This window comes from Falco biarmicus, chromosome 13 (genome assembly GCF_023638135.1).
Source record: "Falco biarmicus isolate bFalBia1 chromosome 13, bFalBia1.pri, whole genome shotgun sequence".
Taxonomy (NCBI): Eukaryota; Metazoa; Chordata; class Aves; order Falconiformes; family Falconidae; genus Falco; species Falco biarmicus.
In genome coordinates this window covers 5,598,954-5,626,718 of record NC_079300.1, presented here as the reverse complement: position 1 = coordinate 5,626,718, position 27,765 = coordinate 5,598,954, and the positions used below count along the sequence as shown (strand labels likewise).

General features: G+C 41.3%; 1 protein-coding gene across 1 annotated transcript in view; it reads left to right on the top strand.

Moving 5' to 3' along the window:
- The window catches only part of MECOM (MDS1 and EVI1 complex locus), a 348,406-nt gene that overhangs the window by 150,988 nt on the left and 169,653 nt on the right, over positions 1-27,765 (top strand). The window contains exon 2 of the mRNA XM_056358820.1: positions 5,038-5,387. Coding sequence (XP_056214795.1) covers positions 5,038-5,387 — 350 coding nt within the window. The remainder of the gene's footprint in view (positions 1-5,037; positions 5,388-27,765) is intronic.

The following is a 27,765-nucleotide window of genomic DNA, read 5'->3' as shown; positions in this document are numbered from 1 at the left end:
ATGTGCAAGTGGCCCCCTCGGAACCATGCCTGCTTGGTGTGGCACTGTCAGGTGGCTCCCAGTTAGGTCCCTGCTGGCAATATGCTCCTTTTGAAGCTAATGGCTTTTCTTCTTTTAATTTTCTGCTTTTCCTGACCTCCTGTGTCGTAGACTGATGTGGATATATTTTGTAATCAATCAGTCCCTGCCTGTAACAGGGTTGGTTTTTTTCTTTAATACTTGTTCAAACAGAAATTCAGATAAAGGTGTCCCATTTGTACGCAACAGGAAATGCCTGCCTCCTTTTCAGATATCCCTGCAAGTGCTCCACGGTGATTTCCTCCGTGCTGAATAGAAACGCTAGGTCAAAAGAATATAAACACTCTCTGGTCTCTTTCAAGGATCTGATTCAGGCTTTGTGGTGCCTTCAGGTGCACCTCGCTTTACGTAGAGAAGGAACTAATTCACCCGCTCCTACTGTGCTCTCCCAAAGCCTTCATTAATGCGTCCTTGCCAAAGGCTCATGTCAGATATGGTCAACAAAGCTAGTAGAGCTCAAAGCTCCTGGCATGTGATGGACTTCTCCCATCGAACAGAGCCAGGTCCTTCTGATGTCTAGTCTTGAGGGCTAGGGGTCATCTTTCTCACCTTTGAGAAGTTGCAGGCACGAACCTGCATGTATCTTCTCATTGCAAAGAGCCACTTCCACGTTTTTCTCAGCTCTTACTTTATCCTGCTCAGAAGATGATGGCATCAGAAAACTTCTGAAGTAGGCTCTCTAGATGCTTTTGCTTCCAGCCTGCCTCTTTCCTCTGGAGTAATCAGCCATCCAGCTTATGATTAAGTTGCTGGTGCTCATGTGCCTGACTCCAGGTGCGGAGAACTGGGTTTATGTGCTGGAGGGTTTATCAGTCAATAGTTGCTTTGGGAATGTATATTCTCAGGTGCAAATTGCCTGAAGAAAGGGAGAATGGATAGTACACGTGGGTAAGTTTCTGGTTATTAGGGGTGGCTTTGGGTCTGAAGGTCTGTATGCAGATTTAATCCTTGGAGGACTTTGGGTGAACTTTGAGTTGAAGACCACCCTGAAACACTGATACATGTAACTGGCTAGCTTGTCCCCTTGGCATGAGATGCCGTCATGCAGCCTTTCAGCTGCAGAAAGGCAGGGTTTCATTGGATGTGCAGCCCAGGGTGTTTTTGAAAACAGCAAGCCTTTGCCTTGCTGGCAGTTGCAGCTGGTGGAAAGCAGTTTGAATTGCGTTCAGCAACCTCTGCCTCCCTCAGTCATTAGTGCCTCCTACCTAATTGCTCTTGGAAAGGAAGAGCATGCTGAACTGTGAAGAAACATCTGAATGGAAGGAAGTCCTCTCCTCCTCCCAGCCATGCACAGGAGCCCTCTTGGTCTCGAAATGACCCCAGGGCCCAGAGTTACGGCGGTAGCTTTGGCACGTTGCTCCCCTGTCCTCATCAGGCACATCCCCAGCATGCAGCCACGTGGACTCTTTCCTGCTGGCGTACAAGGTTGTGTCAAAAGTGCAAATGCAGGTGTCCACCCTGGTCTTTAAGTAGCAATTAACCTTTCCTCCTGGGTTTCCTTTGAAGCTTGCTCATGTTTTTGTTGTAAAATAGTGGTGAAGAGTTTTATGAAGGCTAATATCTAAGCTTCCACATTACCTAATGTCATTTGTTCCCTTATCAGGGGCCTTGATTTTTCCTTCATTCCATTTCTAGTGGGGATAATTATTGGACTTTAAAGAAGCCGTCTTGAATTTCAAAATTCAGTGCTATCTGTGCAAATGATTTGCAGTTCACTGGGAAAATGATGCTTATCAGCACAGTCCCTGGGTCTAATTCTAACCTTACAAAGTTTTTCTATCAGTCAATATCCCATGGTTTTGCTGGAAGCCCTTCTGATCCATGTGGGTGTAAATTTTATGGAGAATAGTCCCACACCCTTTGAAAATGAAGACCGGATCCTTGGTTCATGTACAATGATTTTAATACAGCTCCTTCTATCAATAATTTCACAAATATGTCTTAATGGTCTTCCCATCTCTTGGTCAGTCATAATTCAACGTTTTGTTTATTTTGAGGTTTTAAAAAATATTATTGCTAGAATACATTGCTATTTCAGGCAGAATAATATTTCAGTAATCTGTTTTACCCACACTGTTAGGGCTTTGGGGCATATTGGCGTATTATATTTTCCAGAGCTTTCAAACTGAAAGCCCATGTTTAATGATGACATCGGGTGTGGCTGCTGGAAATCAAAGGAGGCACAATAGACCCAGCAAACGGACTTGTCTCCCTGCCAGGCTTCTAGAGGCCAATTTATCAGCTGCAGGTTTGACCCTATATGGCTAAAAATGAGCGTAGCCAGGATGACTGAGATAAGTATATCCGAGGCCTTTGAGTCTGTGAAAAAGAAATTAAACTGGACTGTCCCTGGGGGAGAAGAAACATCTGTAAAGCTGTACTTGCTGGAAGTTTAAGGCTCGGCTGCTGCTGGCGAGTGAGGCTGAGGAAGGTGGCCCTTTGGGGAAAGGCACCCAGCAGGTTGTTGCTTGCTGTGACTTAAACAATTTGCCTGAGCTGCTACCTTGTTTGGTGCAGGAGGGTCAGGTGTGGCCGTGGGACACAGGGAGAGCCTTGGTTTTATGGGGCACTGCTTGGTGGGGTAGGGACAATGGCAGAGACAGTGTGAGATAGGCTTTTTAAGGAGTTTGAGTGTCAGGCACCCAGCAGTCATAGAAAATCAGTAGGATTTAGATGCCTGAAGTTTTTCAGACCTCCCTTCCAGTGAGCCATGTGCTTATCATCATCCAGATCACTTTTCGTGTGTGATTTCTCTTCCTGCACCCCATGTGTGTACATGGACTAGGTTTGGGGGTTTTTTCCCGTTTCAAAAACAGCTGAAGTCTTTTAGGCAGGACAGCAATCTAAACAGTTGAGGGATGACATCTGCATGGGAGCGAGCCTGCTCTGGGTGGATGCAGCATTGCTGCTGGCCCATGAAGTCAGGGAGCCTGTTGGAGTTTCAGGAATGCTCAGGAGGTGCAGACCAACCTCTCCCACCCATCCCACCACGCTGGAAGAGAGTCAGGCTTGAGGGCAGCAGCAATGTCATGGTGTAACAGAGATGGCTGCTTAATGTGGTCATCTCAGTGCAGCGTGAAGTGAGTGTGGCATCCAGGTGGAGCTGTGTCTCTATGCTTTTAATGTCTTATTCCCTGTCCCCTGGAGTCCAGGCTGAATTCTGCTGTGGGCAGGGACGTACAGGCATGGGTTTATAGGTGCTAGGCACTGAGCAAGCTCTCTACACCAGTGCTTTCACGAGCACTTGAACATCTTTGCCAAACTCAGCACCACTGAGCTATGACAGGCAGGATTTCTGAAGCATAAGCAATGGAAAATCCTTCTGTGTGTCCTTCTTAGCTAAATGGTAGTCAGTCAAGATTTTCTACTTCTCAGAGTGTGAGGTATTAGAAAAGTGACAAACTAATCAATATTGGGTTCAATTGTTAAAGTACAGGGGGAGTCTGCCAAACCAGCGGCCGAGGGAATGGGTAGCTGAACTTGCTTGTGACATGTATGAGGTCATAGCCAGTGCCACATAAAAGAAAGAAAAACAGTTCATGGCTGTGAATAAATTGCTCACAGATGAAAAATCCAGTTTGCCAGTCATGTGATGAGAGCAATCTATTCAAATGATTTGTTATGTCCCAGTGTTTGTCTTAGGCAGTACCAGAAGCATGAAAGTACAGATATAAACCCGTGAGATAATATGTAACAAAGATGTGAGAGACAATGGGCTATGACCAGTTTCCAATGGAAAAGGCATATGGTGCTAATCTACCATGGATAGTTTCTTAAATGAGCAAGAAATTGAAAGAACATTTTAAAGTTTCCTGTTTCTTCACTGAAACGGAGTTATTCTGAACGCCAAGCCCAGTGTAACACTTTAACTTCTGGGCCAACAATATTATGCAAATATCCTCATGGTCGGGTCTTAAATACCCGATCTCTCTTCATTTCTTGGAGAATAGTAGTTTCACCTTCTATTTAGGTTAGCATTAAATGGAATGAGTTCTGTGTGTAGGAAAAGTATGTTGACACTACAAGAGTTAAATGGATGTAAATAATTAAGAAGTTTTTTGGTTAGTTTGTCTTTTTGCTCCTTTTGTGTTTTTGTTGGGTTGAGTACTCTGTTGCTGGTGCAGCTAAAGCCCCTGCTGAAGTCACTCAGATTTTTTTGACTAAGAGGAATTTACAATAAGCCTTACATTTTGAACTGTCAAAAATAGTGAGTTTTCCTTTTTTCTCTTTTTTTTTTTTTTCTTCTTTTTGTTTGCTGGCTAAGCTCAAGAGACGAAGGGGTTTTTTAAATGTGTTTTGGATCTGCCCCAGCTTTTTTTGCAACTGTAAGAGGAGAAGGTTCATGTTCTGTATAAGGTGCTGTTTGGATCCTGAACTTATTTTAGACCATTTCGTTTCTTGGAGGTCAATGGTAAGACACTGATTTACATCATCTGAAGTTCTTGCCAAGATTTGTGTGGTAGGCTGGATCCTTTCCTCCAAAGACTAATTGGAGGCTATCAAACTTAATTTTGGCTACTTTACGTTCAGTCTGTCTCTCTGAAAGACCAGTAAAGCTTTCCTGCTTTTCACTTCACTTAGATTTCAGTTGTAACGTTTAATCCTGGCTTTCAATTGTGATTTCAAAGAGTATGCAATGCAAAGCGGTCTATCTGGACCAGATTGGACAGTAGGGTGTGCCTGCATGTACATCTGTATGTAATTCCCTTGCTTGTGTTCAATGATGTAAACCACTTTTGATGTCAGGAATATTGAGAAGCACTGTGTACCCCCAGGCCTACAATAGGGACAAGGCTCAGCTCCTTCCAGGGTGAGGCTCTGCTGCAGGACTAGTGATTGATGAAGGTGCCACCCGCCTAACAAACTGTCCTCTTCATTTCATGTGCAGGCTGAAAAAGGGTTTCATATGCAAAATCTGTCAGGATATTTCACATCCTGCTCTTTGTCTTTATTTTCCAGGTGACGAATGTTTGTATGAAAGCTTTCCTGAACTTCCTTTGGAGGAAGCAGCAGAAGCTGATGGAGAAGCTGCAAACGTCCAGTGTCCAGCATCCGTCAGCATTCAAGAGCTGTCTTCTCCAGCAACCTCCAGCGAAGCTTTCACACCAAAGGAAAGCTCTCCTTACAAGGCTCCAATATACATTCCTGATGACATTCCCATTCCTACAGAGTTTGAGCTCCGAGAATCCAACATTCCTGGAGCAGGATTAGGGATATGGACCAAAAGGAAGATTGAAGCAGGGGAAAAATTCGGCCCTTTTGTGGGAGAGCAGCGGCCACACCTTAACGATCCCAGTTATGGTTGGGAGGTAAGACACCGTACATTCTTTCGGTCTGTTGAACTCTCTTGCGTGTCTATAAACACAGAAGTATTTGCAAAATTTGAGTCCTACCCTGCAGCAGCCAGGGGATATTTGCGTGCATGAAGTCTGTGGTCTTTCAGGGCTTTCTAGATGGAAAGAAGTGTAAATTAACAAAGAAAACTGGCAGGAATTATTGTTGCTCTTCATGCACAAAAATGGTCTGGGTGGATATTAACAGGTGATGCCTCTTTTGGAGAAAAAAGAGGAAGAAGTTGTGCTGTTGGAACATTTCTGTACCATTTTTAAGCTGCTCTTGGATAGTCCTACAGTACGTCTGTGGGCAAGGGGTTTGCAAGTGACACTGCACTATCTGAAAAGAAAACGGGTGCTGCTTTCGGGGTTGTGAATTGCCACTTTCTGGCGACAACGTTTAGAACAGCCCTAAAATCTAGCATTGTGTGGTTAAAATGGCTCTTGCAGAACCTTGTGCTACTCGGGAACTTTGAAAGCTGGGGGTTTGACCCTGCTTCCCTTTAACTTGATGGGAGTTTTGCCATTCATTTGGTGAAGTATGTTTGGACGCTGGTGTCAAACCCAGCATATATGGGGATGATGTGGCTCATGTTACTTCTGCAGATGCTCTGAGAGATGTTGCTTTTCCTGAAGGGGCTCGAGGTCTCCTCTGGCCAGTACAGCCTCTTGCTTTCCCTGCTTTGGGGGGCAATGTGTTTTCCTCCTGAGGTATCACCGTGGAGCTGGCTGAGCTGCAGGTCTGTGGTCACGTCAGGGCTTTAGACCTCAAGTGGTGCACGTTGCCCGTTGTGTTATGGTGTAACAAAAGTTCTTGCATGGTTTTATTCATAGTTTTAACAATGTGCTGTAGAAACAGAGTGCAATCTCAGCTTTCCATCTGTACGTTTCCTTTGGTTTCTGATAAGAAGAGAAGTGCGGAGTTTGCACGGCTCTCCAGGGGCATGACTGACCTCTGAAGAGATGGGAGGTTCATTTTCCCAGGAAAAATTGAGTTGTGGTGGACTACAGAGGTTTGATTTGCTCTTAACTGTCCATAAACACTCGGTGAGTTAATTTCAAACTTTCCATCCAGTTTAAACTCTTGTGAAACTTGTGACAATGTGACAGAATAGTGTCAGGAGAAATTATAGACTTGGCAGCATTCTATTGAGTTAACAGACCCTGATACAACATATTTGCTGGTGAGAAATCTTTGTTATTTGAAAAAGGCACCAGGAAACCATAAAATCTGACCTTTAACCACACCACAATTAAGCTCAGATATTGATAGCAGAAATTAGAGCAAAACTGCTGAGACATAGCTGTGCTTGCAGGTTTAACATATTCCAAAATTAGAGTATTTTAAAGGGAATCCTCAGGTGGTGAGTGCAGGATAGCCTCCCTAAAACTGAGGGAAACCCATCCTGATTCTTACACGCTGATAAAGATGCTGGTAGTATGCAGCAATAGTTGATAATGGTTTTCCTGCTTAAAATACTTAGGGTTTTGGGATCTGCAAAGTCCAGACAAGAAACACCTATCCTGAGAGTGCTGGAAGCTCAGCTGACAGATTAAATCCCTTTCAAGCTGCAAGACTTGTGCCATTTGAACAGTGTTATGTATTGGGGACAGCTGGGGAGAACTATTGCAAAATGTTGGAGCAAAATCACACAAAATCAGTGGTCGAACCCCTCTGCAATTTGGCCACTCATCTCTAAGTACTTTGCAGTGCTCAGGGGAGCTTAGAACTGAATATTTTTCTAACAAGTGGGTTAAGTATATTTATTGTAATTGAAGAGAGACAAAGAAATGCTGGTTACCAGAGTTTACGCAATGAGTTAAATAGTACGTGGTGAAGGTTAGGGTTCAAGGACAGATGTGAGGGACCTGGTAGTGCTGAGGAAGACCTTACCAGAGCCCATTCCAGCCCAAGTGCTCATCACCACAGTGTTCTGGAAACCATCGTTTCCTTGAGCCTGTGCCATGGGGTAAAAAAGGGAGAGAGAAGCTGTCACTAGAGTGTGGGCTCAGGCAGTGTCAGAGGAAATGTGGGATTGTGTGGGAAAGGTGTTACCATTTATTGAGGTTTAAATACGGTCTTGGAAATTTAAGATTTTCTGGTCAATTTTTCTGTCAGAATGGGCATTTTTGTGAAACAGGGCACTTGTCCTGCCAGGTGCCAATAAGCCAGTTAATAAATGGGGAATTCAGTCTGCTGTTGCTGATATCAAGTTGATTTTTCATTATTATATTTTAAACGGAGGAAAGATGGAACCGAAATATCTATATGGTACTGGCTGTGGATTTAAGCGACTTTGCAGTACAGGAGGTTTTAAAATCTCTTTCCACAATGATGCTTGCTTGCTGAGTGAATTGCACTGATACAGATACTGTCATGGTATTCTCTTATGTTTGATTACATGTAATACCTGGAATAGTTCATGGTCAGCTGTGTCCGGTGGCTTCAGAAGGGGAGATGCCTCAACCTGCTCAGACTGCTTGCTGGTCCCACAGGCCAAAGAAAGTATCTTGCTGTGTCTTGGCTTACTCATTTCTTCACCTCACATGTGCATTGCTCAGAGAAATACGTAGGGGGTTTGCAGCACTGCTATTGCTTCTGTACTTATTTAGTTCTCTTGAATACACTCCCCTGTGGCTACAGAGAAGATGATTAAGTTATTGGAAAAATCAATCTTTCAGTTTTATCTGCATTTTTCTGTGTTTAAGGTGAAACACTGAACGTGCAATGGTGTTTGACTTTTCTAGATGATGAAGGAAGAATCTCTTCTCAAGAAAATAACCAGCGTAAACATATTAAAATATTTTTGGAAGGAAATATGAGCATCTTCCTGCATATATTACTGATTTTGCTATGAAAGATTTGTTCCTTTTTTGCAATTGTTTAGGATTGCTAGGTAGCCTAGAGTGTTAAATTACAAAATTTCAAACCCCTTCATGCATGTTGCAGGGAAGGGTTTATTGCTACATACAAATTTGGACTGTTTTACAACTACATACAAATTTGGACTGTAACTACATTTTTGAGAAGGACATTTTTATTCCCTTGCAAAAGCTTGTCATAGTTTTGGGTATTTCCAGCTGTTGGGATACTTATGACTTCCAGTTTTTCTGAATGATGTCCATCTGAGTTGATATTAGGATTAGCCTGTAGTGGTCAGGAGAGAAGTGGAAGTTGGAGGAACTGCTGCTGTTAAATTTTGCAGCCAGGCAGTTGATGTTAAAGAAGAATCTGCTGCAGAAGGCTGAGGAATTTCATGGGGCCTGTTCCGACATTCCCCTATAGCAAGACTCCCTGTGGCATCGACACAGAGTTTTGCCAGAGCAAGTCCAAGAAAACAATGTCTATTGTGTCCATTTATACACTTCAGCCATAAAACACATTCTGGGACAAAGAGAATTTGCTGTGATATAGTTGTGCTTGGGTCATGATTAGAGTGCTGTAGACCAGTTTAAATGAAAAGCCATAAATTTTAATTTTATCTCATTTTGTGCATCTAGAGTCAAGCATTATCTAATCAGGTATTGGTTAGCTAAAGTACAAATCGAACAGGGGGTCACCGGACAAGGGGAAAGGTCGAGCTTTTTTGCAGTTTGTCACTGAGGTTTTAGTATTTGCCGGCAGCCCGAATATCTGAGGGGGTCGGGAGGCTGTTGCTCAGTGGTTGTTTGAAAAGGGAAAATTGACTGCTTCTTAATCAACAAAGAAAACAAGCTTTTAAGGGATGGCAGTAATTTTTTTTTAAACAAAAGCAAGGGAACACAAATTTAGTGATTTCATCATGGTTCATGCCCTTCTATGAAAAACAACTGGGAGAGTATTTCAAAGAAAGCCTTTGAATAGGTCACCCAAGCACATGTACCTATCTTGAACTGGCATTTTCTGGTGTACGTCGAATATTCAAATTCAGGCCTTTACTGCTACAGCAAAGTCAAAGTCTCATTCACAGGGACAATTTCTTCACAGCTCTTTTTATCCTAAACTTTTATTTCTTTTCTAGGAAGGCAAAACCAAGAGCAATAAACTCTAATAAATCACGCTTGTCACAGAAGTAAAAAATATTTTAGAGCTTTATAAAGCAGCATATAATCTGTTTATAGAGCAGAGTATATTTTCCTGTCATGGCAGTGAGGCTGAAAAACATCTCCGATTCAGTAGAGTGTGCTTGAACTGATGCTGTTACTTCTGAATGGAAGTTAGGAGGGCATTTGGCTATTTGTTTACTTCTCCTCTAACGTTTTCGATATGAGTCTTTGGGGAAAACTGCACAGCTTCCTAAAAATTGTTCTGGAGTACAGGCTCCCAGCTGTTTTACAGGGAGTTGAATCGTTGCAATTTTAGGTTTCAACTCTGCACTTTTTGGCTTTCTTTTGGCATTTTTTGCAATTAAAGTTTAGGTTTATTTGAGTTTCTGGGTTCTAGGTATACAATCTATCTTTATGAAAATTAAACAACAAGTTACAAAATGTAAAGGTATAGGCTTTTAGAGTCAGAATGTAACGTATATGCTTCCAAATCTGGGTTGTAGGATCTGAACTGGTGGCTTGGTTTTCTTGCTCTTCGTATCCAAAAACTGCCACTGTAATCAATGGGCGTTACCAGCTGATTCCTCTCTGTGTAATAGATGTTATCCCCTGTTTGTGAGTCCTCCTTTGGAAAACCTTTGTCAAATTTTGAAAGCAACATCTGTCTCTTTCTATGAAAACAGAACAAAAAGCATCTTCTAAATAACTGCACATGGGATTCACACATCTTAAAACTTGAGTTAAGCTATTCTTAATAAACAATGACAGTGCTGAGGGAAATAACTCCCTTGTTGTAGTCAGTGAAATCACAGTGGGAGAGAGCAGTAGATTATGTCTTTTTCAAAAAGGAAAAATAAAAGGAACAAAGGCTTAATCGTTTCTGAATATTTTTCTTTGGGATATGGAGTTTGTTCTAGTGTTAAATAGAAAACAACTTAATTTTCTGCTGTTGTCTGACACTTTCACACTGCACTGACTTTTACAGACCAAATCTTGACCTTTCCTTGAATTATTTTTAAGAACATTAAGATGCAAAGCAACTCCACACTCAAGCAGGTGGTTGGTAAGTGGGGGAGTATAATGCAGATTCCTTGCCTAGATTTTCTCGTTGTGTATGTATTTCATGTCTACATGCAGCACAGGGGCTCAGGAACCTTTGCAAAATCATGATTGAGGAAAGGCAGAATGTGGGTTGTTCTCTTCTTTGGAACTAAAGAGGAATAATTTATTTTATAGGGGGAGGGGATGCTTTTTGATCAATACAAGACCCAACCGAGTTTTGCAGATAGCATGTTCAACCCTAGCATCATCTGCTTCTGGCAGCTGCAGGTTGGGGTGACATCCCTACCTTTTCTTCAGTACATAGGTGATGTTTTAGCCCATTTGGAGCTTGGCTTTGCAAGGCGTAGAGCACTCTGGCTGACATCCAATAAAGCACTTAGGCATGGCCTTATCATCAACAGGATTACCCAGGTGTTTGAGTTAAGCATGTGCTTAGCTGCTGCGTTAAGCTCTCTGTTAGGAACATAGTGTTCAGTGTCACATAGGACGGAGTTAATACCGTATAGCTTGCGTGGGGTGAGTATGCATGAGGGTGCTTAAGACAGCCCCTTGAAAGTTGCGTACAGAAAAGATACTACTTAAAGCTCTGCTAATGTTACCAGTCTGAATTCTTCTGTTGTTTGCATCTGTCTTGTGGTGTGGCTGGGACTAAGTCAGATGCTATGGCAGCACTAGAAGTCCTGCACCAAGGTAGACAGATGCTTTGTGAGCAAAGTGTTGCTCCAAGAGGTGATGTCAGTTGGATGCCCCAGCCAGTTACCTGGCTGTTAACACCAGCTTTCTCCCTGCTCAGAGGACAGACAGTTTATAATTAGAAATGAGCAAACATCAGGTCCTTGAATAGCAAGATATGAGCAGGTGGACTTGTCATTCAGTTTGAATTAAATATATTGACAGCAAAGGGGAGCTTGTGGTCCTTTGGGTTGTTTCGTGTGGATGGAAGGGGGTTAGGACATGGGGACAACCCAGAGTAGTCCGCTGTCATCTTTCTCTACTGTTTCTTACTCCCACTCTTCAGTTTTCCTCATTCTTTGATTAACGTGATTAAGCAGAGTCTCACATCGTGAGATTGGTGGGATTTGATGCTCTGGTTTTTTGTACAAAGACCATAACCTTTCCTGGCTCAGGCATGGCTGCTGCTGCTCACTGGAAGGGGAGCATGAACAAGATCTGCAAAACTCCCTCTTTGGCTCTCCAATGGAGCTATTCTCAGAAAACATGCAAAACTGTATAGCACAAGTGGCTGAGAGGCTGTAGTGGCTGCCAGAAGGGAGGTGCCACTTGCATCTGTCCTGAACCAGCTCTGGCACCAGGGATGCTGCTCATGGGGCTGAGTTGCTGAGCCAACCCAGAGCCAACCTGGCAACAGCATCAGGACGAGTTTTTTGGCCTGTGCAGGAGCTGAGGGGGTGCTGGTGTGGCATGGCTGTGAAATCTCGGATAAAACCTTTGTCTCAATTAAACCTGAAATTGTTTGTGTAGAATTGACTATTTCTCCATCCATGGAGGATGCTTTGCCATGTCCTTGACCCTGGGGGCAGAAAATTCCCCATTTCATAGCACAATCTAAAGCCACAGAAACATCTCTGTAGGTCTGTGTATGTATTCCCCACAAAGCTACCAAGGTTTTAATTTAATCAGGAGGAGCATTAACTCCTGAGGGAAGCAGAGTGAAACCATAAGGGTCAAGTGGACTTAGAAGTAGGAAGGGGGGAAGGAAGTTTTGTCACCATCCTCAGAGCAGAACTGTGGCAAGTTTTCAGGAATTTGTATTCCTGTTCAAAATAAGGTAGTTATTATTTACTCAAACGTGACCTGAGCAGATTTTGAGTTCAGTAGCACTTTGTCCAAGCAGGTAATAAACTGGGAGAAAAGTTGACATTGGAGTAGATTTCTGAGATTATAAAATACAAAGAAAAATAATTGTGAGAGATGCCAGATGTCCCTTTAAAACACAAAAACTGTAAATTGAATTTAGCCATTAAGAAAGACAACATCAGAAAGAAAAATATAAAAGAACTGAAGAGAATAATAATTGCATCTAATAGAACTGACAAACAATCATAATTCTTCCCATTAAATAAATATGTTATAAAGAATTTATTATGAAATGCCACATTATGCAAGCCAGGATTCAAAGATGAGTTCTTTGCATTAAGTACAGTAGATGCCATTAAGGAAAACAGTCAATATGTCACTAAGCCATGGCCTGTAAAATTAAATTGATTTGGTAAATGTAAGTAAGATAGATCTGTTTGCTTTCATCATCAATTTTGAGTGGGTGAACAGGTGATGTCACCAACCTGGGAGCGATAAAGATGCAGGACCATCTGGAAAGCTTTGTGATGGATGGGCAACTGCTTTTGGATAGTGACAGTGCTGTGGTACTTTGTCACTTGGGATGCAGTACTTAATAACTTTTCAATACCATCATAATAAATTTCACTGCCTTATTAATATAGAAATGGTGAGTTATTACTGTGATGGCTATTGTAAATAACAAGAGATGCAGCTGTCAAAAGCTGATTGTTTGGGCATGTTTCTTTAAGCAACACAGTTGACTTGGGATAATCAACGTATGTCTATACCAGCAGAGTTTATTGCTCTTGTCAAAAGAAAAAGCTGCATTATTCAAAAATTATATGAAGTCCATAATAAACAAGTTTAATATATTATCAGACTTTTCCTATAAGTTTCCTAACACAGGACAATAAATCACTTTTAATAATGCCTTTCCGTGTACAATAATATCCTTATGCTGTAATAATGTCCTTTCCTAACTATTCACCAAACACAGAACTTCTGAAAAAACAGAAAGGTATCTCTCACTCATCAGAACACTTACAAAATTAAATCTCCCTATTTCATTAAAAGGTTACTTTTGATATAAAGCTGATGGGCTCTAGCTGTGTCTTTAATTTTAATTGAACAGATGTAGTTAAAAGTAATCTATGACAAAGAAATACAGACAAAATTATAACCATGTGTCCCTAAATACTGGCAGGAAAGAGCATCTGTGGATGTTTTATGAAAGCCCAGGGCTGCTCTGTGACATTGCTGGTAATGTCATCGGTCTGAGGACTGGAGAGAAACAAAATGCATAGATAGTTGTTAGCAGAAGATGAATTACCAGATCAATCATTTAGCACCATTCAGAGTATTATACTATTGTTCCCTGGGAAGATAATTAAATCAATGATGTCTTTCTTATTTGTGTAGAGAGGCACAAACTCGTAAAGAATATCCAAAGCTCCTCAAATATATTATTTCTGGATTATTTTTTTTTAAACCCTACTGACTTTGCCTTTCAGACTCTAGCTTTGTCTCTCTTTTCAATTAAATGTCTCTCCACCATTTCTATGACTGCTGAAAAGAGAGCCAGCAGTCTATTAACAGGCAATAAAGTTCAGGAAGCCTAAGACTAGTTTCTTGGGTCAGAGGTGAAAATTGCATACTAAATGAAACAAAGGTGTGTCTTGATGGCTCAACAAGCAGTGGAGAGACAAGCGTACATGTGGGCAGGAGGAGATGGTCATCATTAAACAGAAGCAAATGAAGACAGGGGTTGGTGTATGGCAAAATGCTTATTAACCCAAATGAACACATGCACTTCAGAGGATGTAGCACTGAGGTTTGGCATTTAAACCGCTGCATGATTTAATAGTACCATTGAAAATCTGGTCATTTGGTCTAATGAAGACATCACTAGGCTTTAAAAACAAAACAAAAGCCCCAAATCCTGCTTGCTAGAGCCTGCAGGTTGGGGTGTGTTTATCAGAATGGTGCAAAAATATACTTATCTGGAAGTAAAGAATAGAAAACAATAACTTGTTAATAGGGTATTTTGACCCCAGAGAGTATTAATATGGCTTTTTATTGACGTGACAGCCCTCGTATTTCCTGGCTGAACAGTAGGTGGCACACGCAGGAGTGAGGCCATAGGTTGTCATAATCCAGCCCGATTTTGTATAATCACATTAACTTTGGCACATACAATAAGCATTAATTTGGAAAAAAATAGAAACGTTAAGTAGCCTTTCCTTTTAAAATCGAGTCCTAGCATTTAGTGTGCAAAGATGTAAAAGATCCCACAAAAGGCATAACATTTCATCGGGTGAAGCCTATGGCGTAAAGGGGCTCTTGTGTATAGTGGGTTTCCCAAAGTGTTGTTCTTAGTCTTAACTTGATGAAGTGTATTGGCAACGTGCACAGAGCCGGGTTTTTACATGCTGCCTCAGAGACCTGGTGCGTAGCTGTTCGGGATTTCTGAGAATAATTTTCAGTGCCTTACTATCTTCTCAAAATGACCTCGAGTGGTAAATTGGCTTTCAGAAATGTAGCTATAACTATATGGGTATTTTGTTAAAAAATTAAATCTGAATATTCATGTTTTCTGAGAGATTTGTGGTCATGGTATTTCTGTTGCTTACAGCAGCAGGTATTTCAAAACCATGTTGATTTTGTGCAAAAATTTAAGTCTCTCTGAGATGGAAAAATGGCAGTTTGGGTATGGGAAAGTATCAGCATTACTGCATTTACAGAAAATATTCTTTAAAGCCAAAATCTAAGCAATCATCTAGCGATAACCTCTGCATAAGCCAAAAATCTGCATGCGAATGTGGAAAAAGTGACTTTTCTTGCTGGTGTTAATGTGGCATCTACCTGTTTGGAATACCTACGTGTGTAGGCATCTAAATGACCAGTTAACAAGGAGGAGAGAAACCAGTTTTTCTATCTCTAATGCTAAAACCAGAAATGAACCTGCCAAACCCTCTGTGTCTGCAGAGGAAGATGGTGTCGATGCCCAGAGAGAGCAGGTGTGTGCCGCAGTGCCGTGCCCATGGCCTTTGAAATATGCCTTCTGTTCTGCACAGAAGACAGTATCTTTGTTTCCCCTCAGTTAAGACTATGTAAGGAGGCCTTTTTTTCTTATTTATTTGAAGATCTGTGGTCTCAAAATGAATTTTTTTGATCCCTTGACCCCTGGCAGTGCACTTCTCTTTTCTTCCTTCATCACAGTTTTCTTTCCCCTCCCATAGCCAGGGCTACTGTCCTCCATGCCATCCCAAAACCTCACGAGTCAGCTAAGATCCTATTCAGCCTCTTGAAAAACCCTGTAATTTCCTTCTCTTTGGCCCTTTCCAAATCTTTTGCAAGTCTCGTCCATCTCTGGCCATCATCTTCCTTTATTTTTTCAGCAGGCCACTACCATAATGTTCATCTTTGCCTCTGGCATTGCCTGTGTACACAGTTTGCTAACCCGGCTTATTTGCCTTTTAGTGTCTACATATATTTTAGTTTTCCACTGCATCCTTTCCCGTCTCTGCTCTTCTCATGTCAACATTTCAGTGTCCCTCAGTCCACCTAGGCTGGGTGCTCCACTGCTCCGGGGGACACAGGCTGCCTGTATCTTCCCACAAACTCTTCTCTCTGCTTGAAATATCACCGCTTTCACCCTTGGCAAAGCGGCTTAATCCCTACCAATATGAGGCCCCGCTATTTCCTTTCAAAAGTTGATTTTTTCAAATTATCTCCCAAATTTGATGGCTGGCATTGTTGTGAAAAAGGCAACATTTCAACTTCTGTGCTCAAAGCCTGTTCCCTCCCACCCATGCAAGCGAAGCTGAATAAAATGTGTTTTAGGCAGAAATAATGATGCCTTGTTTCCACACTAGTTTAAATAATTATTTGAAAATTACGACTTTAACAGAAGCTGCTGTGTGTGTAAAGAAACCCTCCTGGTAGGGATTCAGCTCTGTAAGTGTGGCTTGTTTGGCATTTGCATTCAAATACTTTTGTGCTTCTGGAGCGTTTTTTAAGACTTGACTATCTGCTGCCACCACCCATGACAACAATGCACAAGTAGAAGATGAAAATTCTGGTTTTCAGCCCCAGCATTCCTGAATAAAATTTAGCTGATTGCAACAGTATCATTTTGGGTGTGATTTTTAGTGGGTTTGACTTTGAATGGGTTTAGAAAAGGTGCTTGAGCGGCTTTTGTCCCCATGCTAATGCCCCCGCAGCAGTGGGAGTCAGGAGGAGTGAAATGATGACCTGAAATAGCAGACTGCTCCAAACAGAGCTGGATTAATGTGAAATGGGGCCCTCTCCCCATCCAGCCAGGAAGCCTTCAGCCAGCCTGGGGGCACCCGTGCCATACCCCATCCCGCATCCCCTCGCAAGCCCTCTCCATCAGACCCACAGCCCCTGAGCCCCTGCTCCTCGTGCAGCAAAGAAACTCCCCAAAGTGGGTGTCCAGCAGCCCTGGCAGGCTGACGAGCTGTGTGCCATGCCAAACATGAAACGGCGGAGGGATCAGAACCCAATTTGCCCATATTTTGATGGGTTTTGTACAATTTTTTATATGCGACGGATGCGTTTGATGTGTTTGGAAAATTCGGCAGCAGTGTTCCTCCTGTGATATTGCCAGGCTTGCTCTGTAACACTGAAGAAGAAGAGAAAAAAAAAAGCCTTAGTGTTGGGAATTATAAATAATTTGATGCAACAGGTTTAAGTTACCATTTTTGTGGTGAAAAGAAAAGCTTAGCATGATCCAGATTTTCCTTGGTTTCCTCCCATTCTGCTGAGAAGCAGAGGTATTCACATTTCTTTGTCTAACAGTTTTATAATGTCTTAAGAGATTAACAGTGAGCATGAATGAGGGGCTGAGGATTAGACGACAAAAAGCCCAGGCCGTCCACTACCTTGTTTGCACATTTTACATTTTTCAGCATTGCCGAGTGAGTATAGAAACTAAGGAAAGATAATAAGGACCAGAGTCCCAAAAGTGTTTAGTGATTCAAAAAAATTCAGATGCCATGTCAGAACTGACAGAATGATGGAGCATTATGTGGCAGGACCCACTTTTTTGTCTTAGGGTAAGCTCTCGCCCTGAGTGAATGCAGATGTTATCGTAGGATCCCAGACAGACAGTCAGTGAAATGTGACAAGCTGTCAGCAAAGTTACACTATGTTGAGTTTGCTAAAATATCCCAAAGCTTTGTACATGGCTTTTATTTATTATTTATTTATTTATTATACATAGAAAAGTTGGCACAATCAATCTGAAAAAAAGGAGGGAAGAAGAAAAAAACCAAAAAAAGCAATGGTTACAGTAACCTTTCCGGTCAGAAATCCTTTGAATGGTTCAGACGTGGCTGTAAAAGTTTTTTTTAAGAGTAGAGGAGAATTATCATCTGAAATATTTGGAAGGTTCTGTTGGTGTTGGTAAAATTTCTGAAAGCAAAGCACATGCATGGTAAGGCTGTTAACCACATGTCATACTGTGTCAGTCATTCCCTGAATGATTTGGGTATTTACCCCTGTGAAATGCTTAGTCAAACCAGTAACAGCAGCCAGCAGAAGTGAATCCTACCAGTACTCAGCTTGGCTTTCTCTTTAGTGGGGCATCAGCTTCAAAATACAGGGTTTATAAGCAACTGTAATTCCTTTACACTTTTTTTTTTTTTTTAACCTCAGAAATAGAAACAACCTGGTAAAATGGTAAACTGAATGGCAAAAAGGATGTAAAGTGAACTGATCAAAACGTGTTCGGGAAAATAAAAATATACATCAGGGCAAATTGATGTAAATGATCTGAATTCAGACACCCTGAAGTAATAATGAGGCTCAGAAAATTACTTTTGTTTTGAAATTTGGGTCTACAAGGGATGTTTGATTTGTAGATATTGTAACAAGATATAAGCTTTTTCAATTTTGAGTAGAAACCGAAGGGCCCCATTCTGCATAATCCTAAATACTTAACTCTCAAGGAATCTGCAGGGAAGTGTTGTTATTTATATGCCAACACACTCCCAGGACTGTGCTCAGTATTTTCTTGTTTTAATACTTCATTATGTAGAAAATATAAATATATACTGGCAAACTTGACTATTTTTACACATGCAACTGATTTTCACCTTTGAATTAAGACTGCATCAGATTCAAGCTTTTACATAATTAGAGGACGGGGGGCCTGAAATACTGATGTTTTCAATTTCTTTCACAGATTTATTTTAAAGGTATATTTCATTATACAGGCAAGTAGATTTTGATTTGAAAATGCTAAAGTAAATTGCATATCTGCTTTGTAAGTAATTATATATATCATTCACAGGAACCCCTTTAATAGTCTGTATTCTTGTCTTATTACTGTTAGCTTAAGCCTAAATTTAACGAGAAGGCTGTTTATAGTGGCACAAACTAATATATTTTGCTAGAATACAAGTTGCAGTATGTTCATTCTCTTCAAAGCAGAGCGGAATAATGCACGTGATTTATAATCAGTTTAAGTCTCCTTTTGAATGAGATGATCTTTCATTATTTGTTTCCATATACTGAAAATATTAATTTACTTCTAGAAGCAGGGGAGAAAGGGAAACAGAGCCAGCCACAATTTAGTGTAATTTGTGTTACGGCAAAATGTGTTACCAGACAACACAATAACCTTCCTTGATTTGGAAAAATGGGATGCAAAGACGCTTAAAAGATAACAATCTCGTGCAGTGTTTTTTTCAAAAAACCTGAAGTAAACAATCCAACTAAATTACGCATATGGAGGAAATGATTGAGAATATGTTTAGCTGGTAATCGCACTCATGCCGAAGTTTTAAATTTCATCTGTCTGCTCAGATCTATTGTGATCCATTAAGTGGCTTCCTTTTTTTCCGACAAATTGAATGCTGCAACTGCAAGGAGCTCTTTTGTTCTTTTAATTCAGTCAGCATGGAAATGATTTTCTCATTTCAGGCCCTTTTCTGTCCTCTCTTCATTGTGTCAATAAAATAGAGTTGTGCAGAGCTGCTCTAATCAGCTTAGAGTGCTAATTCATTGCATGGGATGCTATCTGGGTCTGGCTACAGGTGGGCACTATAAGGGGTCAGTCTCCAGGGGAGTCTAATTGTGTCTCTCTTGGGTCTTGTTTGCAGAATAACTGAAATCTCAAACTCTGGCTTAAGAAAGGAAGGGAAAACGCAGAGACGTAGGCATATAGGAGCATGCACCGTCTCTAGATGTACCTGCTCGGTCTTTTAGTTGCTTCTATTTTGACACTGTTTGGGGAACGAAATGCTTTAGTTCAGTGGCATAAGATTATTAAGGCACGTTGTAGATCAATTTAAAAATGTAAATAAGAATGTGGTCATTTTGAGATATAGGTGTGCAAGAGGGAAACTGATGCTGTGGTGCTGGTGAGGGTTTTAGGGGAGGTTTGCCTTTAAATGTTAAAGGCTTTTAAAAGACTGATGAAAAACAAGAAAATGTATTATTTGGATAACAAATCCTCTCTGCACATGCCAGTGGTGGTCTTTAGCAAGCTTTTTGCCAGGGCACCAAGGTACACTGAGCGCAAGGCAGCCTGTCCAGCGCTAAGGAGCCTAGGAAATCCCAGGCAAGTGAGGCAGGGAGCCGGGCTCCCCCGTCCCACCCCAGTGCCTAAAGCCCATGGCAGCCCCTTCTTCTGGTGTGGAGGGGCTGTGCTAACGGCAGGAGGTGATGCTTTCTGCTGGGCGCTTCGGGTCCTGTACTGGGTTATCTCAGAGAGCTGCTAGGGAAAGGTCAAGAGAGGACTAGTGCAGGGGGAATGGAAATCTCAGGTTTATCTTCTGCCCCAATATCGCACAGTTTGGCATCAGAAGTCTCCCTGATGCAAGACAAGCATGCTGCAGGCTTTGTTGTTTTGGTTTGGGTTTTAGTTGGTTTTTTTGTTTATTTGTTTGGGGTTTTTTTCCTGTTTTGTTTGTTTGCTTGTTTGTTTTTAAATAGATGAACTTATGTTTGCCACCGATCACAAACAAACTGAGAAAAGGGGTGCTGGTGGGGAGAGGGGGTTAGGTGACTGCTGGTGATGTCTCCTGTCACCTTGTCACAGGGTGGGAGGCGTGGGAGCATCTGCCCTGGGATGTGTCCTTGCCTCTGCCAGCCTTGCACCCTTGGGGCGGTCCCTGGCACCTTTTCCATTAGGGACTGAGCAGAAAGAGCCCAGATTTCCAAGACAGATGTGATAGACACTGCTAAATCACTTCCTGATGTCGTGCCAGCAACCCCAGCGATGTTACAGCACGCACAAGTCTGCTCCTAGCACTTGCTGTGCAAGCCAACAGAGATGGGCATAGACAAAATAGTAATTATGGATCTCCTACCAGAAATTTCTCAGCGCTTTGAAGATGGCAGAGAAGCCCTGGCACTCCTCCTCGCCAGGGAGGAAGGGCATAGCTTGTTGCAGAACAGGCAGAAAGAAAAATGCAGTAGAAGTGGTAAACACAACTGTGCAAATCATACATTTCCTTAACAGTGTAGCAAAAGGTAAAAGAAGCTTTATTTGGACAACTTTTTTTTTTTAAATTAACACGAATTCTCACAGAATGCATTTCCTGTGCTCACAATTGCTTGTGCAAAAATTGGGCACTTTGGAGTTACTTTTAAAATCTCATACCTGAGAAAAATTATTGGGTCCCTCCCAGCCTCTTTTACCCCTGTGACTGAGGTTCTCACTTGCTTATGTGTAAGAAAAGCAGAGAGGGGATGGCTGTGGCATGTACCCGGGGCAGGGGCAGCCACTCTCCTGGATGGAGCACAGGGAGTTTGGGGAACGGGCATGTGACACAGTCTCCCAAAAGCTGGTGCCTTTTCTGCGGAGAAGCCAGTGCAGGCTGCAGAAGGGATTTCAAGGCAACGTGAGCTCGGCAGGACATCAAAGCCTTGTCCTTAGCTACTTCCACAACTGCAGTTTTCCATCACTCCAAAGTGAACCTGATTGAATTTGGGCAGGACTGTTCCCCATGGGTGGATTTTCTACAGGAGCGATAAGCTGTCAGTCTATTGTGGTTTTGTGGCAGAGCTGCCACCATGAAAATTAATTAACATACCTGAAGACACCCTGAGCAGGAAATCATAGTGCTGCTCTGTGATTCAGGGGTGAATAGGATCTCTCTATTATCAAAAACTCCATCAGGGAAGAGGAAATTAAGTTCCTAATTAGACAGTGTCCAAAGGAAGAAGTGAGGCATTGAAGAGATGAAGAAAATTGAGAGGTAGCTGATGCACGTATCAGGCTAATGATAGAAAAGGAAATAGTAGAGCTTGAAAGGTCACTGACCTTATTAGGCTAGGAGAAAAGTAGTAGATCTTCAAAAGCTTTCACCTATGATAGGTTGACAATGTGTGAAGTTCTCTAGATGGTCAGAGAGGAAAGACAGCCCAGAAAGAGCATGGGAACAAATTAGGTAGATTACAGTGAACTGCATCAATGCAGCATGAAAAGCGTGTTTAGAAAAGAGAGGAATTCAGAGTAGAAATAGCCAGAGATGTTTCATTATTTGACAAGGTCTCTTTTCAGTACGAGTACAGGATTTTCTTTCCCACTTGGTAATCTTATTTTTTTTTTTTTCTAATATCAATTAAGCTCAATAATGATCCCTCACTGGGTATAACATTTCCCTAGTGAAGTATTTGCTTTCTGCTGAACTGAAATATTTCGGTGGTAGCCAATTCTGAATTTTAATTTCAGTGAGATGAAGATAGCACTGCTTAATAAAAGCTTCAACGTTGCTTTCTGAATATAAGAAACATGTTCTACATCACTTAGTGAAAGCATTGGAGCTCCCTTAGTGGCAAGAGACTTTTACCTTGGAATACCAAACCTGGCCAGCTGCAAGAGTTTTAAAGGCTGTTATAGGTTATTTTCTCAGTAGGTAAAATCTTCCTGGCTCTTTAAATGAGATATTACAAGAAACAAGTCTATAGCAAGTCAAATGAAATACCCCTGCAGCCTGCCTCCTCCCAGCCTCTCTTCCTGCAGCAGTTTTGTGCTGTACATAGGTGATTTCTCAGAGCCAGCAAGGCCTGATTAAAATCTTCCCTGCTGGTTCATGTACAAGCATGGGTTTGAGTTTTAGAGGTAGGGTTGCTTCTCTCTCTTTCTGGTAAATGCTCAAGTTTTCTTGTTCTGACTGTTGATAGGAAAGGGGGAGAAGGAATGCAAAGAAGAAAGAGGAAATTAAAAATCCAGCACAGCGTATTTTTCATGCAACAGAAGCAATCCATTTACAATGTAACATAACAGCAGTTTTTCAATCAAAATAAATGAGGACAAATTCTCTGCTGGTAAAAAATGGATGTAGCACCATGACTTTCCTTTACCATAAGCAGAGTACAATCCATTCCAACAGTACCGTTATAAACCATATGTGAAGACAGACCGGGAAAAAGCCAAAGTTTTTTCTTTTGTTATAAGAAAGTGAAATGGTGGTTTTTTGTTGTTTGGTTTTTTTTTTTTTTTGTGTGCTGGTTTTTTTTTTTTTTTAATGCTATGGATAAAAAAGTAAATACTGTTGTATTCTGAAATTAAAAAACCCTCTGTGGACAAATGCTACTATGTGGTATTTGACAAATAAGGCAAAAGGTGCTTCCAGATTCTACCTTGAAGAGTTAATGCTTCCTCATCATCAGAAGAAAAATCAAACATGGTACACTTCACATCTTTTTCTGGTGCTTGTGATCCTGCCCTGAAGCAGAACCACTTTGTAGGACTCCAGCCTGGAGGCCAGAAGTGCTGCTGAACCCGTTGAGCAGAGGTGCGGTGCATGCCTCCATCCCTAGGAGGGCTCTGCAGAAAGGCGTTATGGGTCCTAAAGTTCCTGGAGATGGAGAAGGGCTGCCACCCCCGATTAGATGTGGTTTGTAATAGTATCGTCCTGTTTTCACTCACCACAGTAGAACATTTCTACTAGGCTAACAAGGCATAGGGTAATGAGAAACATGCCAAGTTTAAGGGAAAGACGAGTCGAACCTACATACAGGAAACAAATGTGATCAATTACCCCAAGTGTAGAGCTCACAGATACCTTATCTTAAGGCTCCTTAAAGTAAGAACTTGATTGTTTCCAAATGCGTCTAAGGAGCTAGTGATAGAAACACATTAATACGAGAGACGTGAAATTTTATTACCTCCAAAAATTGTCATTATTACTTGCTTCTAAAGACATGGAAGAATCAACACAACTGTCTAACACATGATCATAGCAATAAATCTACGGCTACCTATGCATGTGCGGGCTGTACATGTAGAAGCAGAGTTTTAACATTATATTATCACAGTCATCTAAGTAATATTTCAAAAAGCCACCGGTATTTATCACAAAAAAAATTTCCTCTCTTGCAGTTTATTTTATTCATTTTTTTTCATTAGCACTGGACCTTTTTCTTTTCTTCAAATATTTTAAAGAAGCTCAGCTGGTGATTATTCTCATTGTAGGTGTTAAACCTTCTGTAGACTGTTACTGAACTTAGATTGACACTGGAAATGGGGATCGTTAGCTGAAATTTCTGACAAATGGTGCATTTTCTGAAGACACTTTAGGAGCAGGGAGAAATGTGTAATGGCCAGCTCATACTAAGGTATGGATTTGACCTAAAGTTACGTGACTCTCTGCTAGTTTTTTAATGTAAATCTGGCTTGTTTAGGACAGGATTATATTCTTTTTCATGAAATTGCTACTGTCTATAGGAACATCGCCCATGAATGAATGTGTGGGAGACAGAAAGTCAGTGTGGGCAATCTAACACACTCTTCCTGTGCAGGCAAGTTGTATGTGAGATCTGATGGAGGTATACGACCGCAAAACTTGGAATTGCATTAGACCAGTTGTTCGAGATGAGCGTGGTGCTGCTTATACCTTGTGGGTGGACTTACACTTGCTGAGACTATGACTGTGGAGCAAGGCAGAGTGTTGCCACTGGTTTTAACAGCAGTAACACCAGCATCTGGTGTTCCTACACATGATAGTATTCCATAGGAAAGCAATTTAAAAGATAGGCACTCAGGGTTGATGTATTGGTAGGAGGAATCAAAATACAATGTTGGTGTTTTTTGTCAGTAAAGAGTCCAGACTGAATTTCCAAAGAGTCTGTTCACTTTGTAAATCTGCACCGGATCCACCTTTGCATAATGCAGACTGAAATGAGGGCTAGAACATCTCAGTTTTGCTAGACATCTCTTGACATCGGTGTTGCTGTATGAAGGGGGTTATTGCTTTGTCCTGCAGGGGCAGGATTGTTTCCATTAAAATGTGTTTGCTTCTCTCCTGAGATAACAAGTTCAGCAGCATCTTTAACACACTATTCTATTTAGCATCGTTGTTTTGTGTCTGAGATAAAAATTAAATTGTTCTAACATACATGCATGTTTACTAATTCCAAAAGAATGAGGTGTTTATTACAAATGATCATTTAAACTCTTCAGACATGCTTGTTATAGTGATGCATGGGGTGGTCATTTCAAAGGACAATGCTAAAATGTTAAAAAAAAAAAAGTTTCAGGCATTTTCAGCTGGAATTATATTCAATACCGACCTGTTACGGTTTATTAAAGTTCTGCATTTTAGCCTGGAGACATTTGCCGGTGCAAAAGTAATGGCTGCTTTAACATTCGTGTACAAAAGTGGAATTTAAGAGATTAACTTGCATTTGACCTACTTCAGCTCTCCTGGTACTGAGGGGTGCAGAGGCACAGAATTAATTTCTCTCAATTTGTGGCTCTCAGGGGTGCTGCTAAAGTTTGAGAGTGCTTGAATTTTAAGAGTCTCCTGGTGTGCTGAGAAGGTTTTGTTACTGCATGGAGTTCTGTTAGCGGCAGGGACTGAAGTGCCAGTTTTATCTATTTGATTAATAGCCTGATTGAGTTCTAGTGTATCTTTGAAAGAAAAAAACATATTTTCTCTCCCACTCGAACAGCATTTTTTCCCACATACGCCGATTCTTCTATCTCACCCAGTAACAGCAACTTGAAACAGCCAATGGACTGAGAAGTGTCTGCTGGGTGTAACTTCTAGTCTGCAGCTCTCAAGCTGAGATCAGCTTTACATACAGATCTGTCTTACCTCCACAGTAATCTGGGATTTACCCAGGATCTACTGTATGTTTGTTGTGTGTGATATTAATGGGCTGCTCCTAACAGGATATAAGTCAGGGTAGTATTGTTTGGACTGATGTGATTTTAAAAGCTAGCAAATGACTGTGCAATTATTACTCCAGTGCTGTGTCTTTACTACAGTACTAATGCATCTAAAGAGATTTTTGGCAAAGCAATTTATACACTTGTGAAATTGGCTGTAACTACTGAATGTGCAACACTTCCTTCTCTCACCGAGTTTAAAAGGTCTGTTTTAGTTCCTTATCAATATGCTTCAGCCCTCCTTTTCCTTTTAAAATAACTGCTGTTCAGTGGAAGATTTCTTTGTGCAGAATCAGGACTGACATGACGTGATTTATTCCCAGCTCACTGCAGTTTATCAAGGAAATAAACAGAGGAAGCAATAATGCATGTAGGTACCTTCCTGTGTCAAATATGCATGTTGGGGAATAAGATGATAAAGACAAAAGATTTCTAAAGTCTTCTGAATAAATTTTTTCTTGATTTATCACATTGTCACATAGGTATACTGACATTGAGTATTTATCGTTTCTCGAAATTTTAAAGTAAAAGCAACTTCTGCTTCTCTGAGATCTCCAGCTAAATCATAGCACAGCAGAGTCTGGAGGCTGCATGTTTGTACGTTACTGTTTATCAACAAGCACAACATTAAGCGTCTTCTGCCTAACAGAAAAACGCATATTAACCACAGCAAAACAAAACATGTATCTTTGTATTTCATAACATACATGAAGAAACCAGCAATAGTACCAGGATCCATGTAAACATGTGCAGTGCACTTCTACAGGAATGCAATTGAATTGTGTAATTTTTACCTATCAATTTAATAGAGACTAATTGTGCTGAGAATCTTTTCTGGAAGTTCACAAAGCCTTTGCCAGGTTTTGTTGTTGGATCCAACTTCCAAAAACCCGTGATTACAGGAAAACATAGCTTGTCTTTGGATCTGTGATCTATCAACTATCTAGCTGCTTATTTTCAGCAAGTCTGGACTGACCAGTGCTTTTACCTTAAGGAAGTGGCTGATCTTTTTATTTCAGGTTAAGGAAATTAAGATAGATTGTTAAAATAGGGAGGTTTTATACACAGAGCTCTTCCACAGGGCTTCCTGTAACGGGATGCACACAGACATAGCTCAATGGAGTTGTTTTTGGCATGTAACTGCTGTTAGAAGTCATGAAGGATTTTCCTGGTTTTTAGGGGGAAAAAAAGTAGAATCATTGACTGTTTTGAAGATTCACTGTTAAAACATAAAACCATATTCCTATGATGAGTTCTTAAAAATGTATCAAGGCCACCCATTTCAACTCTGGAGAGGTATATCTTGCTGTGGTGTGTTTTCTTGATTTTGTGGCAATTTTTAAAGCTCGTATATTAAGGTTTGCTAAAAAAACTTGAAAACTTTTGATTTTATGTTTCTTACTCTTTCATCTGGTGGAAAGCTTCAGTTATTACCATATATGCTCCAGTGAAAAGCAACAACACCGGTACCCGACCCAGTGTACAGAGTTAATGTCCTGCAATCTTTCCCTGCTCCTGAGAGTCAGAGGGAGTTTCCAGCTTCACTTTTCCTAGCAGCTGCCAACGTTGTCAGCACTGATCTGTCAGAAAGGATTTTTCCTGGCAAAACTTTGAAGCTCCTTTCTGACATCCCCAACAAACTAATTGTTGTCTCCTGCCTCCGAGAGCCCTCTGAAGTCCCAACGAGTTAGTGTCTTCTCAAGAGATGAGAAAGGGGACTCACAAAATCAATTTATCAGGCTATTACGCATTGTCATCAGCCAAAACAAAAACCTGCTAAAGACAGGAGAAAAAGAAGAAGAAATGGGTCTCTGAGAAAAGGTTACAGAACATCCATCTTCTCTCCTCTTCCAATTGTTTCCTTTCTTTACCCATTTTCATACCCATTTCCCTCCACTAAAAGACACTTTATGACAAGCATTGTAATCTCTTTAGACCAGGGGGGAACCTCTTCTTTAGGACCAAATCTTTGCAAGGCGTGAGTGACAGCGGGAAGGGGTCCAATTGCCACCGAAGACACTAGGCAATAAATCATCCACCCTGGCATCAAGTGGCTGGACTAGTCCCCACTTCCTGATGGCCACCAGCGCCTGGCGGTGACAAAACAGCTATTGTCAGCGCCCAGCAGCCACATTCCCTCCTTCTCCCTGCCGAGGCTTTAAGTTTACCTAAGGCATAAGAAACACAGATTATGGCATCAGGAAATCAAAAAAAAAAAAAGGGAAAGTCTGCTGTGGGTGGGAGAAGGGGTATGTGAGAACGATGCTATTATCGTGTACTTTTCTAAGTCCCAACAATAGTAGCAACTGGAGAAGT